At 48.5% G+C, this 15,644-nt stretch overlaps 1 protein-coding gene across 2 annotated transcripts in view; it reads right to left on the bottom strand.

The window, feature by feature from the left end:
* LOC141132632 (E3 ubiquitin-protein ligase rfwd3.S-like) overlaps nt 1-10,975 on the bottom strand; it is an 86,142-nt gene extending 75,167 nt beyond the window's left edge. The window contains exons 1-2 of one of the 2 annotated variants that reach the window (XM_073621242.1): nt 10,603-10,975; nt 3,313-3,428 (exon numbers count right to left, since the gene is read on the bottom strand). In XM_073621242.1, the coding sequence (XP_073477343.1) occupies nt 3,313-3,428; nt 10,603-10,697 (211 nt within the window). In that variant the 5' untranslated portion in view covers nt 10,698-10,975. Of the gene's footprint in view, nt 1-3,312; nt 3,429-10,602 lie in introns of those variants that run through there. The other variant, XM_073621243.1, reaches the window with a different exon arrangement.
* Nucleotides 10,976-15,644: the final 4,669 nt, after the last annotated feature.

The raw sequence follows: 15,644 nt of genomic DNA, 5'->3' as shown, positions 1-15,644 counted from the left end.
GATGTGAATGGGGGAAGTACGGGCGCTGCAGAAGTGGTGGGTTCCCAATTAGGATTGGCGAATGCAGCTGGAAGGGCATTATGGGCACGACGGGCCTGTGTTTGTCTTTTTGGTGGCAGCGGGACACTACTTGTGCTTGCCACCTCACCAGCTTGAACTGCACTTATGGGACTCGCCACGTCACCAAGTGTTACTGCAGTGCTGGTATGACTACGACCGGGGTGTACTAGGCCGCTGGTGCTTGCCAGTTCACCAAAACGCTACAAAAAAAAGTGACAGTGATCGATCGATACTGCACTTGGGTGGGCTGGGCCGGGCCGGGCGGAGGGGCAAAACACAGGTGCTAGCAGGTATCTGGGCTGATCCCACTAACACTGCGTTTTTGGGAACCCTAAACTGCTGGGGACGCTAGTATAGATCTGATCGGATCAGATATTGATCCGATCAGATACTATACCACTAAGGGAGGCGTATGCTGCATGCGTGGGTGTTAGTGGTACTGGCGCTAATCTGACGCTGCTTGGGGCTGGTGCTTGCCAGTTCACCAAAATGCTACCAAAAAAACTGTTAGCGATCGCAGGGATCAGGCCTGACTCTGCGAACGCTGCAGTTATGCGTTTAGTGTTTTGTAAGTGACAGTGATCGATCGATACTGCACTTGGGTGGGCTGGGCGGAGGGGCAAAACGCAGGTGCTAGCAGGTATCTGGGCTGATCCCGCTAACACTGCGTTTTTGGGAACCCTAAACTGCTGGGGACGCTAGTATAGATCTGATCGGATCAGATATTGATGTGTTCAGATACTATACCACTAAGGGAGGTGTACGGTGCGTGTACGGTGCGTGCGTGGGTGTTCGCGGTACTGGCGCTAATCTGACGCTGCCTGGGGCGACGCATATCACCGCCGGGCGATCAGGGGGCTAAACCTTTATTCGGTAATAAACGGCGGGTGCCCTGACACTAAAAAAAATAAACGAACTAACCAGCGTCACCCGTAACAGTTATACGGTGATCAGTGGTGAAAGGGTTAACTAGGGGGCAATCAAGGGGTTAAAACATTTATTAGATAGTATATGGGGGTCCCTGACTCTATAAAACCCTGACAGCGAACCTAAATATTTACGTTCCTAACTAGCGTTACCAGCGACACTAATACAGCGATCAGAAAAATGATCGCTTAGCGACACTGGTGACAGGGGGTGATCAAGGGGTTAAAACTTTATTAGGGGGGGTTAGGGGGGTACCCTAGACCTACAGGGGGCTAATACTAACTGTCCTACCACTGCTAACTGTCACAAACTGACACCATGCAGTAATCAGGAAAAAAACAAAACAAAACAAAAAAACCTGCTTGGTGTCAGTTTGTGACAGGGGGGGGGGGAGGGGTGATTGGGGGGGGATCGGGGGGCGATCGGGGGGGGATCGGGGGTGTTTAGTGTGCCTGGCATGTTCTACTGTGTTGTGTGTGTGTGTTGTGCACTTACATGTCTTCTCTCCTCGGTGCTGGAACGGAAACTGGCCAGCCGAGGAGAGATGACATCACATCCTCTGCCTCTGTGTACTATACAGAGGCAGGGGATGTTTCTCATTGGCTGGGAGCGATCGCGAGGGGGGGGGGCCACGATCGGATGGTCTCCCCCTCGTCTCTCAACTCTCCCAGCCAAATGCCGACCGCCGATGGCACCGGGGGGGGGGTCCGATCGGACCCCCCGCCCGCGGGAAGGCAATCACGTACCAGGTACGTGATTTTGCCTGCCCGTGCCGCTCTGCTCACGTATATATGCGTGAGGCGGTCGGCAAGTGGTTAAGAACAAACAAAAGCCGTCCGGCAAATAGTAAAAAGCACTCCCGTGTAAAGCCGAATGTGGAAAAAGCGCAGTGATGTTAGCACGTCGCTTACTCTACGCGTTTCATCACACAAAGGACGTAGTCTCTTGTGCCCCAAGACGTCCTTTGTGTGACGAAACGCGTAGGCTGAGTGACGTGCTGCCGTCATCGCGCTTTTTCCACGTTCCGCCTTACACGGGCGTGCTTTTTAATATTTGCCGGCCGGCTTTTGTTTGTTCTTAATGATGCTTTGAGTCAGATGGTAGTTTAGACATTTTTTACAATAAATTATCTGGTTTTACCGATTGTGGCCTTTTTTTGCTTTCTTCCTTTGGTCACATCCATCCATTGAGGCCATCTCCCCTGCCACTTTTCCTTGCTGATTTAACATCAAGTCTCCAGTAACATCCGCGTTTAGCCATTTCTGACACTTTGGGATGATCAGAGGACCCAGGCTGGATCTCCAGGAACGCAAGGCTTGCTAGCCATTTGCTGCGGTGGGAGGATCATAATAACCCAGGCTGGGTATAAGTGACAAGCCATTACAGCTTGTATAGCTGGTAAGCCTTCATTCTGTGTGGTGGTGGATTCACAGTGTCCCTTGCCTATTGAAGACCTGTCACAGGGTGTTGCAGCGTTTATTCTTCTTGAATACACATGAAAGAGACTGGCTAACTGCCACTAATACAGCCACTAATACAGTGATCAGTGCTAACAATATACACTGACACTAATGACACTGGCTGAGGAGTTAACATCTGGGGCAATTAAAGGGTTAACGGTGTGCCTAGTATTGTGTAACATGTGTACTGTGTGCTGCTTTTAATAAAGGGATGTGGCGGTTTTATTCCCTTTGCAGGGAAACAAAAACCGCCACATCTATGCTGTCAGTAGAGAGCTCTGTGTTGTTTACATACACAGAGCTCTCTCCTGACACCCGCTCCACCATGAATTATTGTCTGGGACCCACTGATAGGCTTGTGCTGGAGCCACTGGCAGCACCTATCCCCAGAAATGCAGAATCACGTAAATATACGTGATTCTGCACAGCTGGCCCGCACTGTAGCAGTAAAGCTACAGTGCGCGGTAAGCAATTGGTGAAGGCATAGACAAAAAGGTGGTATTCACTTATTGGATTTATCATCAAGAGAATAAAGCTGGCCATAGATGGTGTGATTTTCTTTCCTGTAACCAAGGGAGCTATTATGAATCCCTCCCATGGAGTTATTGGCGGGGGAGAAGGTGCGGGGAGCCGTCTCTGCTGGAAGAACACAGGATTATTGCTAGCTGCTATAGGCACTGGCTATAATCACTTGAAAAATCTAAAATGCTGGTTGCACTCAAGTTAATCGATCGACAATCAGCCTGCCCATACATGGCTTGAATCTCGGCTGGTCCCTGCTGAACTGACCAAAATATGAACCATCTATGGCTGGCTTAATTGGGTTGTGATTCAGCTAAAAAATGGGCAATCTGCTCAGATATACCTGGCTCTGCAGCATATTCGACATCCTCATCATCTGTGGAGCTGTCCCCTTTTTCATCTCCTAGCAACACCGGCTTATCAGAACTGTTGCCTAAGTCCACGAGTCCACTCTGAGAGCTGAAAAAACAGAACACAAAGAATCTTAAACTGCCAGCCAGAGTGGAGAGCTATGGATGACATTAGGCGGCTGCCTCCTGGCATTCTTCCTCTGGGTTTGATGCGTTGATGAGTTCAGCTCAGTGGCTTGCCGCAATTGCTCTAGCACCCATTACAGCCTCTGTAGTGTGTTAGAAGTATGCGACTAGACGGGTGGAGACTTGTGCAACAACAGGTCCTCGCCCCTGTCCAGCACAAGCCCAGAGCTGGTGCCAGCATAGGGCAGGCACGTGGGAAGTAAAATACACTTTTCCCTGTGCAGACAGATCCAGGCGCTCCATGTCCCAGACTCTGTGCACCATTCGCCACTTCCATCCACCCCATTACCACTCACATTCCTCTAGTTACACAGGGATCTCAAACTGGTGGCCCTCCAGTTGTTGCGGAACTACAAGTCCCATCATGCCTGTAACTACCAAGTCTTGCAATGCCTCATGGGACTTGTAGTTTTGCAACAGCTGGAGGGCCGCCAGTTTGAGACCCCTGCTCTAGTACCTCTTCCTCTCCCCACTCATCCCCAGTGTTTTGCCCTCTCTCCTTCCCCAAAACTCTGCCTCATCCCCTCCCTCAGCCCGGATTTTTCATGCTGTCCGGGGGCTTGGTGCTGTTGTCGCTCATTGTCGGGACTAACGGCTGTGCAGTAGCTCCCAGCAGGATTAAAGCGCTGCCCTGTCGGGACACCATTCCTCATATCCAGGGTTGCCAACCCTCAGCGCCTTTTTGACAAAACATGAAGAATTTACTGACAGCACATTTTTTTACTGGCAACCTGGAACATTGCATCTATTTAAGATACATTAATAATTGAGTTTATTCAGCATGAAATGGAGCTTAGTTATGTAGCATGAAGCTGTATATTCTGCAATATTTACATTTTGTGGTAAACTCATCCTTTGCACTTCAAAGTATTCAGATCGCCATTTTTGGCGATTCTGAATACTGTATATTTTTTTTAAACTGGCACCATTGGCAGCCGAGTAAACGGGAAGTGACGTCATGACGTCACTTCCGTGTTTACGATTAGGAGGCTGGAACGAAGTCACTTACGGCTTCGTGCCGGACTGTCACTAGCCGCGGAGGCGGCGGATTGGTGATCGGGAGGCCCCGTAAGAGCGGCGGGGGGGGGGGGGGGGGGGATGACGTGCCATCCCGCTCCTCCGGTATGACAGCCGGGCGGCTTTTAGCTGCATCGGTTGTTATACCTGGAAAGCCGATCACCGGCTCTAAAAAAAAAAAAAAAACAGTACCCGGATGCAGCTGCAGGCATCATCCTGGTATAACCCCCGAAAGCCAAGTACGCACATCTGCGTACGCTCGGCAGGAAGGGGTTAAATGTTGATAAATGTAAATTACGCACTTGGGGGCAAGACTATGCATGCATCATACATACTAGGGGGAGTACAACTGGGGGGATCTGTGGTGGAGAAGGATCTGGGGGTTTTGGTAGATCATAAGCTCAATAATAGCATGTAATGCCAAGCTGCAGTTTCCAAAGCGAGCAAAATCCTCTCTTGTATTAAGAGAGGTATGGACTCCAGAGAGAGAGATATCATTTTGCCCCGTACAAATCATTAGTAAGACCTCATCTGGAATATGCAGTTCAGTTTTGGGCACCAGTTCACAAAAAGGATATCGGGGAACTGGAGAAAGTGCAGAGAAACCAAACTGATAAGAGGGATGGAGGAGCTCAGCTATGAGGAAAGATTAGAGGAACTGGATTTATTCTCTCTTGAGAAGAGGAGATTAAGGGGGGATATGATCAACGTGTACAAATATATAAGGGGTCCATATAGTGAAGTTGGTGTTGAGTTATTCACTTTACAGTCAACACAGAGGACAAGGGGACACTCTTTACGCCTAGAGCAGTGGTTCTCAACTCCTGTCCTCAGGACCCACTAACAGGCCAGATTTTAAGTATTATCTTGGGGAGATGCAGACTAGAAAACTGCAATCACTGAGCAGCAAATGATCTCACCTGTGATGTATATCTGTTATCTTGCAAACCTGGCCTGTTGGTGGGTCCTGATGACAGGAGTTGAGAACCACTGGCCTAGAGGAAAAGAGATTTCATCTCCAAATACGGAAAGGTTTCTTCACAGTAAGAGCTGTGAACATGTGAAATAGATTCCCTCCAGAGGTGGTTCTGGCCAGCTCAGTAGATTGCTTTAGGAAAAGCCTGGTTCTTTCCTAAATGTACATAATATAACTGGGTACTAACATTTATAGGTAAAGTTGATCCAAGGAGAATCCGAATCTCTCGGGGGATCAGGAAGGAGTTTTTTCCCCTGCTGTAGCAATTGGTTCATGCTTTGCTGGGATTTTTTGCCTCTCTCTGGATCAACTGTAAGTATAGGATTGTGTATATAGTATTGTATGATATTTTTTATTTGATTTATTTTTATGGTTGAACTAGATAGACTGGTGTCTTTTTTTTCAACGTAACTATATAACTCAATTGATAATTGATGCATTTTATGATATCTACTATTGTTTGGCAACTGGTATAAGGTGTAGCAGAGCTGTATAAATAATATACGTGAACACAAATAAATATATCAATTAAAATATCATAAAATAAAAGTCCAAAAAAGCATGAAACAAATGTATTCCACGTTGTGCAAAAGATAACTTGTGTGGTGAATCTTCAAAACAAACTCTGAGGAAAAAGTGATCCCATCACCACATAAATTGCTCGCTCATCTCCTTGTAGTGACCCTAAAAGGTCAAACACACCTTGCACTCTGTGCGTACATCTCCTCCAAGGGATCGTCAGAACAAAGGGGAATCAACAGCAGGTATGTACTCCTTCTGCAATAAGGAGGCAGCCACGTGAGAAGGTTGCGAAACTGATCGATGTGGAGCCTGGCGGTGGATTCCCTACTATTGAGTGAGACTGTCATGTCTTATATATGCCTATATTATCCTTAATAAATGTGAGTTTAATGCTAGCTTGGGGCAGAGTGGTTTATTGTTAATCCCTCGGATGCTGCACTATAGGAGGCACTTTCTTTTTGTATTTGACATGTATTGCTGCATTGCCGGTAGTCACTGAGGATCTAAAGTTTGGAGTTATTATTGCGGAAGGAGTACATGCCTGCTGTTGATTCCCCTTTGTTATGACGATCCCTTGAGGGGGATGTACGCAGAGTGCAAGGCGTGTTTGACCCTTTTTGGGTCACTTCAAGGAGGTGAGCAAGCAATTTATGTGGTGGTGGGATCACTTTTTCCTCGGAGTTTGTTTTGAAGATTCACCACACAATTCATCTTTTGCACAACGTGGAATACATTTTGTTTCATGCTTTTTTGGACATTTTTTGATATATTTATTTGTGTTCACATATATTATTTATACAGCGCTGCTACACCTTATACCAGTTTACATTGATTGTTGTGGGAGCACAATAGTAGCAGATGCAGTATTTTGTACACAGGAATTCTTCTGTATTGCAAAGTTTATTATCACAAGGTGTTATTCATAGAAGTTTATCAGTAAATAAATTTATTAATCCATATTACCACAACTGTAATAGCACGCAACTACCACAACTCACATCTGTACTATTGTTTGGCGTTTCCTTGGACACTAGTCGTTTGTATTTTCGTAGCTACAATCCCCTCCACCCATAATTGGGATAATCCGTGTTTTAGGTCATGGATAATATAGTATGAAGGAACACTGGCTGTGAGATGACTGGTATGGTGGGGGGTGATAGCGACCAGTATGGTGGTGGTGGGGGGGGGGTATGACCTGTATGGCGGAGGGGGGATGATGATGACCGGTATGGTCATGGTGAGGGGGGTGATGATGGGTATGGTGGGGGGGTGATGATGACTGACCTGTATGGTGGGGGGGATGAGCGGTATGGTGGGGATGTGGTGGTAATGAGCGGTATGGTGGAGGGGGGGGGTGATTACCGGTATAGTGGGGGATGAACTGTATGGTGAGTGGGAGTAATGACTGGTATGGTGGAGGGATGCAGACCTGTATGGTGGGGGGAGTGATGATGACTGACCTGTATGGTGGGGAGGGGGAGTAGTGATGACCGGTATTATGGGGGTGTTGATGAACTGTATGGTGGCAGTGAGTAATGACTGGTATGGTGGTGGTGGTGGTGGGGGGGTGATGATAGGTATGGTGGGTGGGAGTAATGACTGGTATGGTGGGGGAGGGGGGCAGGTGATGAACTGTATGGTGGGTGGGAGTAATGACAGGTATGGTAAGGGGGGTGATGATGGGTATGGCGGGTGGGAGTAATGACTGGTATGGTGGGGGGGTGATGATGGGTATGGTGGGGGAGGGGGGCTGGTGATGAACTGTATGGTGGGTGGGAGTAATGACTGGTATGGTGTGGGGGTGATGATGGGTATAGTTGTGGGGGAGGGGGGCTGGTGACGAACTGTATGGTGGGTGGGAGTAATGACTGGTATGGTGGGGGGTGATGATGGGTATGGTGGGGGAGGGGGGCTGGTGATGAACTGTATGGTGGGAGTAATGACTGGTATGGTAGGGGTGTGATGATGGGTATGGTGGGTGGGAGTAATGACTGGTATGGTGGGGGGTGATGATGGGTATGGTGGGGGAGGGGGGCTGGTGATGAACTGTATGGTGGGTGGGAGTAATGACTGGTATGGTAGGGGGGTGATGATGGGTGGGAGTAATGACAGGTATGGTAGAGGGGGGTGATGATGAGTATGGCGGGTGGGAGTAATGACTGGTATGGTGGGGGGGTGATGATGGGTATAGTTGTGGGGGAGGGGGGCTGGTGATGAACTGTATGGTGGGTGGGAGTAATGACTGGTATGGTGGGGGGGTGATGATGGGTATAGTTGTGGGGGAGGGGGGCTGGTGATGAACTGTATGGTGGGTGGGAGTAATGACTGGTATGGTAGGGGGGTGATGATGGGTATGGTGGGTGGGAGTAATGACTGGTATGGTGGGGGGGTGATGATGGGTATAGTTGTGGGGGAGGAGGGCTGGTGATGAACTGTATGGTGGGTGGGAGTAATGACTGGTATGGTAGGGGGATGATGATGGGTATGGTGGGTGGGAGTAATGACTGGTATGGTGGGGGGGTGATGATGGGTATAGTTGTGGGGGAGGAGGGCTGGTGATGAACTGTATGGTGGGTGGGAGTAATGACTGGTATGGTAGTGGGGTGATGATGGGTATGGTGGGGGAGGGGGCAGGTGATGAACTGTATGGTGGGTGGGAGCAATGACTGGTATGGTGGGGGGGTGATGATGGGTATGGTTGTGGGGGAGGGGGGCTGATGATGAACTGTATGGTGGGTGGGAGTAATGACTGGTATGGTGGGGGGAGATGATGGGTATGGTGGGGGAGGGGGCAGGTGATGAACTGTATGGTGGGTGGGAGGAATGACTGGTATGGTGGGGGGGTGATGATGGGTATGGTGGGGGAGGGGGCAGGTGATGAACTGTATGGTGGGTGGGAGTAATGACTGGTATGGTAGGGGGGTGATGATGGGTATGGTGGGTGGGAGTAATGACTGGTATGGTAGGGGGGTGATGATGTGTATGGTTGTGGGGGAGGGGGGCTGGTGATGAACTGTATGGTGGGTGGGAGTAATGTATGGTAGGGGGGTGATGATGGGTATGGTGATTGGGAGTAATGACTGGTATAGTGGGCTGGTGATGATGGGTATGGTGAGTGGGAGTAATGACTGGTATGGTGGGGGGGGGGGGTGATGATGGGTATGGTTGTGGGGGAGGGGGGTTGGTGATGAACTGTATGGTGGGTGGGAGTAATGACTGGTATGGTAGGGGGGTAATGATGGGTATGGTGGGTGGGAGTAATGACTGGTATGGTAGTGGGGTGATGATGGGTATGGTGGGGGAGGGGGCAGGTGATGAACTGTATGGTGGGTGGGAGTAATGACGGGTATGGTTGTGGGGGAGGGGGGCTGGTGATGAACTGTATGGTGGGTGGGAGTAATGACTGGTATGGTGGGGGGAGATGATGGGTATGGTGGGGGAGGGGGCAGGTGATGAACTGTATGGTGGGTGGGAGTAATGACTGGTATGGTAGGGGGGTGATGATGGGTATGGTGGGTGGGAGTAATGACTGGTATGGTAGGGGGGTGATGATGGGTATGGTGGGTGGGAGTAATGACTGGTATGGTAGGGGGGTGATGATGGGTATGGTGGGTGGGAGTAATGACTGGTATGGTAGGGGGGTGATGATGGGTATGGTGGGTGGGAGTAATGACTGGTATGGTAGGGGGGTGATGATGGGTATGGTGGGTGGGAGTAATGACTGGTATGGTAGGGGGGTGATGATGGGTATGGTGGGTGGGAGTAATGACTGGTATGGTGGGGGGGTGATGATGGGTATGGTTGTGGGGGAGGGGGGCTGGTGATGAACTGTATGGTGGGTGGGAGTAATGACTGGTATGGTGGGGGGTGATGATGGGTATGGTTGTGGGGGAGGGGGGCTGGTGATGAACTGTATGGTGGGTGGGAGTAATGCATGGTAGGGGGGTGATGATGGGTATGGTGATTGGGAGTAATGACTGGTATGGTGGGCTGGTGATGATGGGTATGGTGAGTGGGAGTAATGACTGGTATGGTGGGGGGGGGGTGATGATGGGTATGGTGGGGGAGGGGGCAGGTGATGAACTGTATGGTGGGTGGGAGTAATGACTGGTATGGTGGGGGGGTGATGATGGGTATAGTTGTGGGGGAGGGGGGCTGGTGATGAACTGTATGGTGGGTGGGAGTAATGACTGGTATGGTAGGGGGTGATGATGGGTATGGTTGTGGGGGAGGGGGGCTGGTGATGAACTGTATGGTGGGTGGGAGTAATGACTGGTAGGGGGGTGATGATGGGTATGGTGGGTGGGAGTAATGACTGGTATGGTGGGGGGGGGTGATGATGGGTATGGTGGTGGTGGGCTGGTGATGATGTGTATGATGAGTGGGAGTAATGACTGGTATGGTGGGGGGGATGATGATGGGTATGGTGAGTGGGAGTAATGACTATGACAATGCTGGGTGTTGTAGTTCCCCAATAGCAGTAGGGAAGTCCTTTGTTCCTATACCATGAAATGGACAGCCGGTCTGGGAGGCCCCCTCCCCCGGGATGATAACACGGATACACCAGGGAGCGGGTCCTCACCTATGGGGTGTGGCCGTCCTAATCTCTGTCCGGGAATCAGGAACAGGCCAGTCTACAGTCCAGTCTACAGTCCAGTCCGAAGAATAAGACTCCATTCTCCACTACCAGCACACTCGAGCTCCGCGCCGTTGGCACCTGGGCGGGGCGAGAGGAGTAGAAGTTGGAACTTGTCAATAGTGGAGAATTCTACCGGCTTCGGAATTGCACATGGGCAGTTTTAAAAGCGAACCGTAGCTATTCCCGGTGTAGCATGAAATTCGGCTTCCAATTAAATTCCCCTGCTGAAAGTGCGCATGCGCAGACGTGAAGTTCTTAGGGAAATAAGCCGAGCGCCGAACTCGAGCGGAAGACTTCCCTGAAAGCATACATGTTTTTCTGAGAGGGGTCTGGCTGCAGAGTGGAGCTCCACAGATGACAGGAAGCACGTGGCCTCCACTCCACTTCTTTTTTACATTTTTTTCTGAACTTTATTGCGAATATCTGCAGCTGGAGCTCCACTACAGGAAGCGGAGGACACATGATTCTTGTGTAGAGTGGAGCTCCAGTGACTGCAGTCTGCAGCACATACTGAGCCATTCTGTTGTTACTATTAACAAAGCCTGAGATTTGCACAAATACAAGAAGATATTTTTGGTAGGTTTTGTACTTTCTGTTAAAGTGTTCTCCTTGTAAATGCAATAGTTTATTATTTACCAATTATTTTTTTTGTAATGATGGAAGTTCATGTTTATGTTGGAAGAAGAATACAATCCATGTCTAATCACAACCTCATTGTCCTTTTTTGCCCCACCTTCATGACAACTAACAGGGCCAAGAATGAGACACACATTGATCTCCATGTAAAAAATGTTTTACGGTACAATGGAATGTCGGTATTTAACCTCATCTTGATAATCATACATGTTCTGGTGCAAATATTATCCACTTAACGACCGCCTGTCCACATTGTACTGAGGACGGGGGGGGCGCTGTAGGCAAAGCGATGTGCTGGTACGAATCTGCCTACTCCCAGGTTTAGGACGCATGCATGTTCCCCGCCCTACCCTGCTGCGGCTGTGATTGTACACAGCATCCCAGCCAATGATTCACACCCGGGACCTGCAGATCGGCTGTGTCCAATCACAGCCCAGAGCTCTGTGTTGAAATTCAACATAGAGCTCTGTACACTGTGCACATATTACACCTAGGTAAGGAACATATTTAACCTCTTCCCAGCCAGTGTCATATTTCTAGCACTGATCACTGTATTAGTGTCACTGGTGATGTCAGTTCCCCCCAGCGGCAGTCAGTGTCAGATTGCACTATCACAGTCCCACTATAAGTCGTTTATCTCCGCTATTTGTAGTACAAAACAAATAAAACATCGGGTACATATTCCATAGTTTGTAGATACTATAACTTTCAAGCAAACCAATACACTTACTGGGAATTTTTCTTTCTGTATCAAAAACATGTAGCAGAATATATTTAGGACAATATTTATGAATACATTTTTTTTTGTTATGTTTTTTAGCAGAAAGGTTTTTGTTTTTTTCACAAGAGATAGTGAGGAAGATTTTAAGGTTTAAGTCTACAAATGTGCACACTGAGAAAGTTGTATGAATTTCTTATATTTTTTACTTGCAGTTTATTAATATGTTATTTCTATTACAGACAAAATCTTATGCCGGTGAAGCCTTCCGTGTCAGCCAGTGGGACAAGAACAATTATATGCAGGGTGGATATGGAAAGACATTTATTGTTGTGTAAAGTTTCTGCAGTGCCGAAATCACCACCCCCTGCACCCTCTCCAGTGCAGATCCCATCAACCACTGCACCCTCTCCAGTGCGGATCCCATCATCCACGGCACCCTCTCCAGTGCAGATCCCATCAACCACTGCACCCTCTCCAGTGCGGATCCCATCATCCACGGCACCCTCTCCAGTGCGGATCCCATCATCCACTGCACCCTCTCCAGTGCCGATACCACCACCCACAGCACCCTCTCCAGTGCCGATACAACCACCTTCTGCATCCTGTCCAGTGTCAAGTCCACTGTCCTCCACATCTTTGCTAGAGCACACATATATACACTGCCATCTGTACCGGCCACAGTCAAAGTATATGGGAAATTTGTGAAATGCCCTCAGTGTAGCCTAAGTCTTCTCAGGAAAAACTTGAAATACACATGTTGAGAAAGCATGCAGATGTGGCACAAGATATTACCCAGGCCTGTCATTTACAGAGTGTAAATGTTGATGAGACAAATGGCATATTTGCTGTGCAGAGAAGTAAACATGGAAACAGTTCATTCCTCTTGAAAGAATGTGCCAGTTATGCCCATGTCACAGATTGGAACTACTGGAGCTCCACTCTAGACAGGAAACATTTGACTTCCACGTCCTCGAGTTGTGTGAGTGGAAGTCATGTTTCCTGTTGAGAGTGGAGCTCCAGTCAGTAGCCAGATACCCTTGAGGACATCTCTCTTTGAAATATATGCCATTTTGAAATATTTTTGTGAGGACATGATTTTCTCATTTTTGCACAGGCACATTGCCAGGTGTTCTTTTGTCTATTGTAGGTCACAACTATTCTGCCAAGATGGCAAAAACTGTGTATTTCAGGCTCATGAATGGAGAGACGCATCTGTAATGGTGAGCCACCAAAATCCACAATCACACAAAGTGGAACATGTCCCACCTGAGCCGCTTTTTGCCTCTTTACACATGTAATGCCCCGTACACACGGTCGGATTTTCCGATGGAAAATGTCCGATCGGAGCGTGTTGTCGGAAATTCCGACCGTGTGTGGGCTCCATCGGACATTTTCCATCGGATTTTCCGACACACAAATTTGGAGAGCAGGAGATAAAATTTTCCGACAACAAAATCCGTTGTCGGAAATTCCTATCGTGTGTACACAAATCCGACGGACAAAGTGCCACGCATGCTCAGAATAAATAAAGAGATGAAAGCTATTGGCCACTGCCCCGTTTATAGTCCCGATGTACGTGTTTTACGTCACCGCGTTCAGAACGATCGGATTTTCCGACAACTTTGTGTGACCGTGTGTATGCAAGACAAGTTTGAGCCAACATCCGTCGGAAAAAATCCTAGGATTTTGTTGTCGGAATGTCCGAACAAAGTCCGACCGTGTGTACGGGGCATTACAGCCTTTGCCTCTCCAAAGAATTTGAGGAGCATCTTTTCCCCCAGGATATCTTCTTGAAGGAATACCTCTGCAACAGTTCCTGTACAGTAATCTTGTAAGCGGAGGTGACTGCTCACAAACTGTAGGTCAGACAGCTGAGCTGAGCTGACCTCAGCTGAGCCAACAACTGATTTTGCAGACATTCCTGCAACTCACATTGGACTACATGAGTCTTCCCCCAGTTCTTCCTCTGCACATGTATTGGCACAAAAAATCCATGCTTACTTCTCTGCACAGCAAATATGCCATCTGTCTCATCAACATTTACACTCTGTAAATGACAGGCCTGGGTAATATCTTGTGCCACATCTGCATGCTTGCTTTCACAACGTGTGTACTTTCAAGTTTTTCCTGAGAAGACGAAGGCTACACTGAGGGTATTTCACAAATTTCTCATATACTTCGACTGTGGCCGGTACAGATGGTAGTGTATATATGCTGGACTCTTGTGGACTCCCCTGTCGTATGACATGGGGTCATGTAAGCGTTTCACCACACCAGGCCTGTAGATCGATATCCGGATCAGCAAGGGTCATCAGTGTCGATTCCCCAGGTTCTCACGGGATCATCAAACGAATCCTTGTAGTGGATATAAGCGAAGTTCTGGCGACTGAAGTGTATAATGTATAGCCATGATGGGCTATATTAATCCTCTCCCAATCATATGTGGAAAGAAAAAAAGAGCTTCTCCATAGTGCAGATAAAACGGTATCTTTTTATTGTAATAAAACAAGATACATAAAAACAAAGTGATCACTGAATAAAAAATATATATATGGGGCAACCTAAGAGAAGGTAAAAAAGCCCGACATGTTTCGACCCATAGGTCTTCTACTAGACGGAAGTCGCATCCATGTGTTGACCCACCCAGTTTTTTATTTAAATCACAAACTTTCTCACAGCCAGCAATTCTGTTTATACACATCTGCAGAGACATTTATGTGTTCTAAGTTCATTTATATGGACTTTTTCTTCACTTATATTTTTTTGTTTGCCTTTGATATTAATCACACACGATTTTCACCATTGAGGTGTTTTGTGGAGAACATTTATCACGTTTATGCGCTACATTTTATATTCACATTATTTATTGTTGTTTGTCACATCGTATGTAGCTGCTCTATGTATTTATTTTAGCGCAGTGTTTTTCTGTTTTTCCTCATAGTGTATATATGTGTGTTCTAGCAAAGATGTGGAGGACAGTGGAGGTGGTGGTATCAGCACTGGAGAGGGTGCCTCGGGTGGTGGTATCGGCACTGGAGAGGGTGCTGCGGGTGGTGGTATCGGCACTGGAGAGGGTGCTGCGGGTGATGGTTTTCGGCACTGGGGAGGGTGCTGCTTGCGGTGGTATCAGCACTGGAGAGGGTGCTGCGGATGGTGATATCAGCACTAGAGAGGGTGCTGTGGATGGTGGTTTCGGCACTGGAGAGGGTGCTGCGGGTGGTGGTATCAGCACTGGAGAGGGTGCAGTAGATGATGGGATCGGCACTGGAGAGGGTGCAGCGGATGATGGGTTTGGCACTGGAGAGGGTGCAGCGGATGATGGGTTCGGCACTGGAGAGGGTGCAGCAGATGAAGGGATCGGCACTGGAGAGGGTGCAGTGGATGATGGGATCGGTACTGGAGAGGGTGCAGTGGATGATAGGATCGCCACTGGAGAGGGTGCAGTGGATGATGGGATCGGTACTAGAGAGGGTACAGTGGATGATGGGATCGGTACTGGAGAGGGTGCAGTGGATGATGGGATCGGTACTGGAGAGGGTGCAGTGGATGATGGGATCGGTACTGGAGAGGGTGCAGTGGATGATGGGATCGGCACTGGAGAGGGTGCAGTGGATGAAGCGATCAGTTC

This window comes from Aquarana catesbeiana, linkage group LG03, assembly GCF_042186555.1.
Source record: "Aquarana catesbeiana isolate 2022-GZ linkage group LG03, ASM4218655v1, whole genome shotgun sequence".
Lineage (NCBI taxonomy): Eukaryota > Metazoa > Chordata > Amphibia > Anura > Ranidae > Aquarana > Aquarana catesbeiana.
Note: the sequence above shows the minus strand (reverse complement) of the source record. Positions and strands in the feature narration are given on the sequence as shown.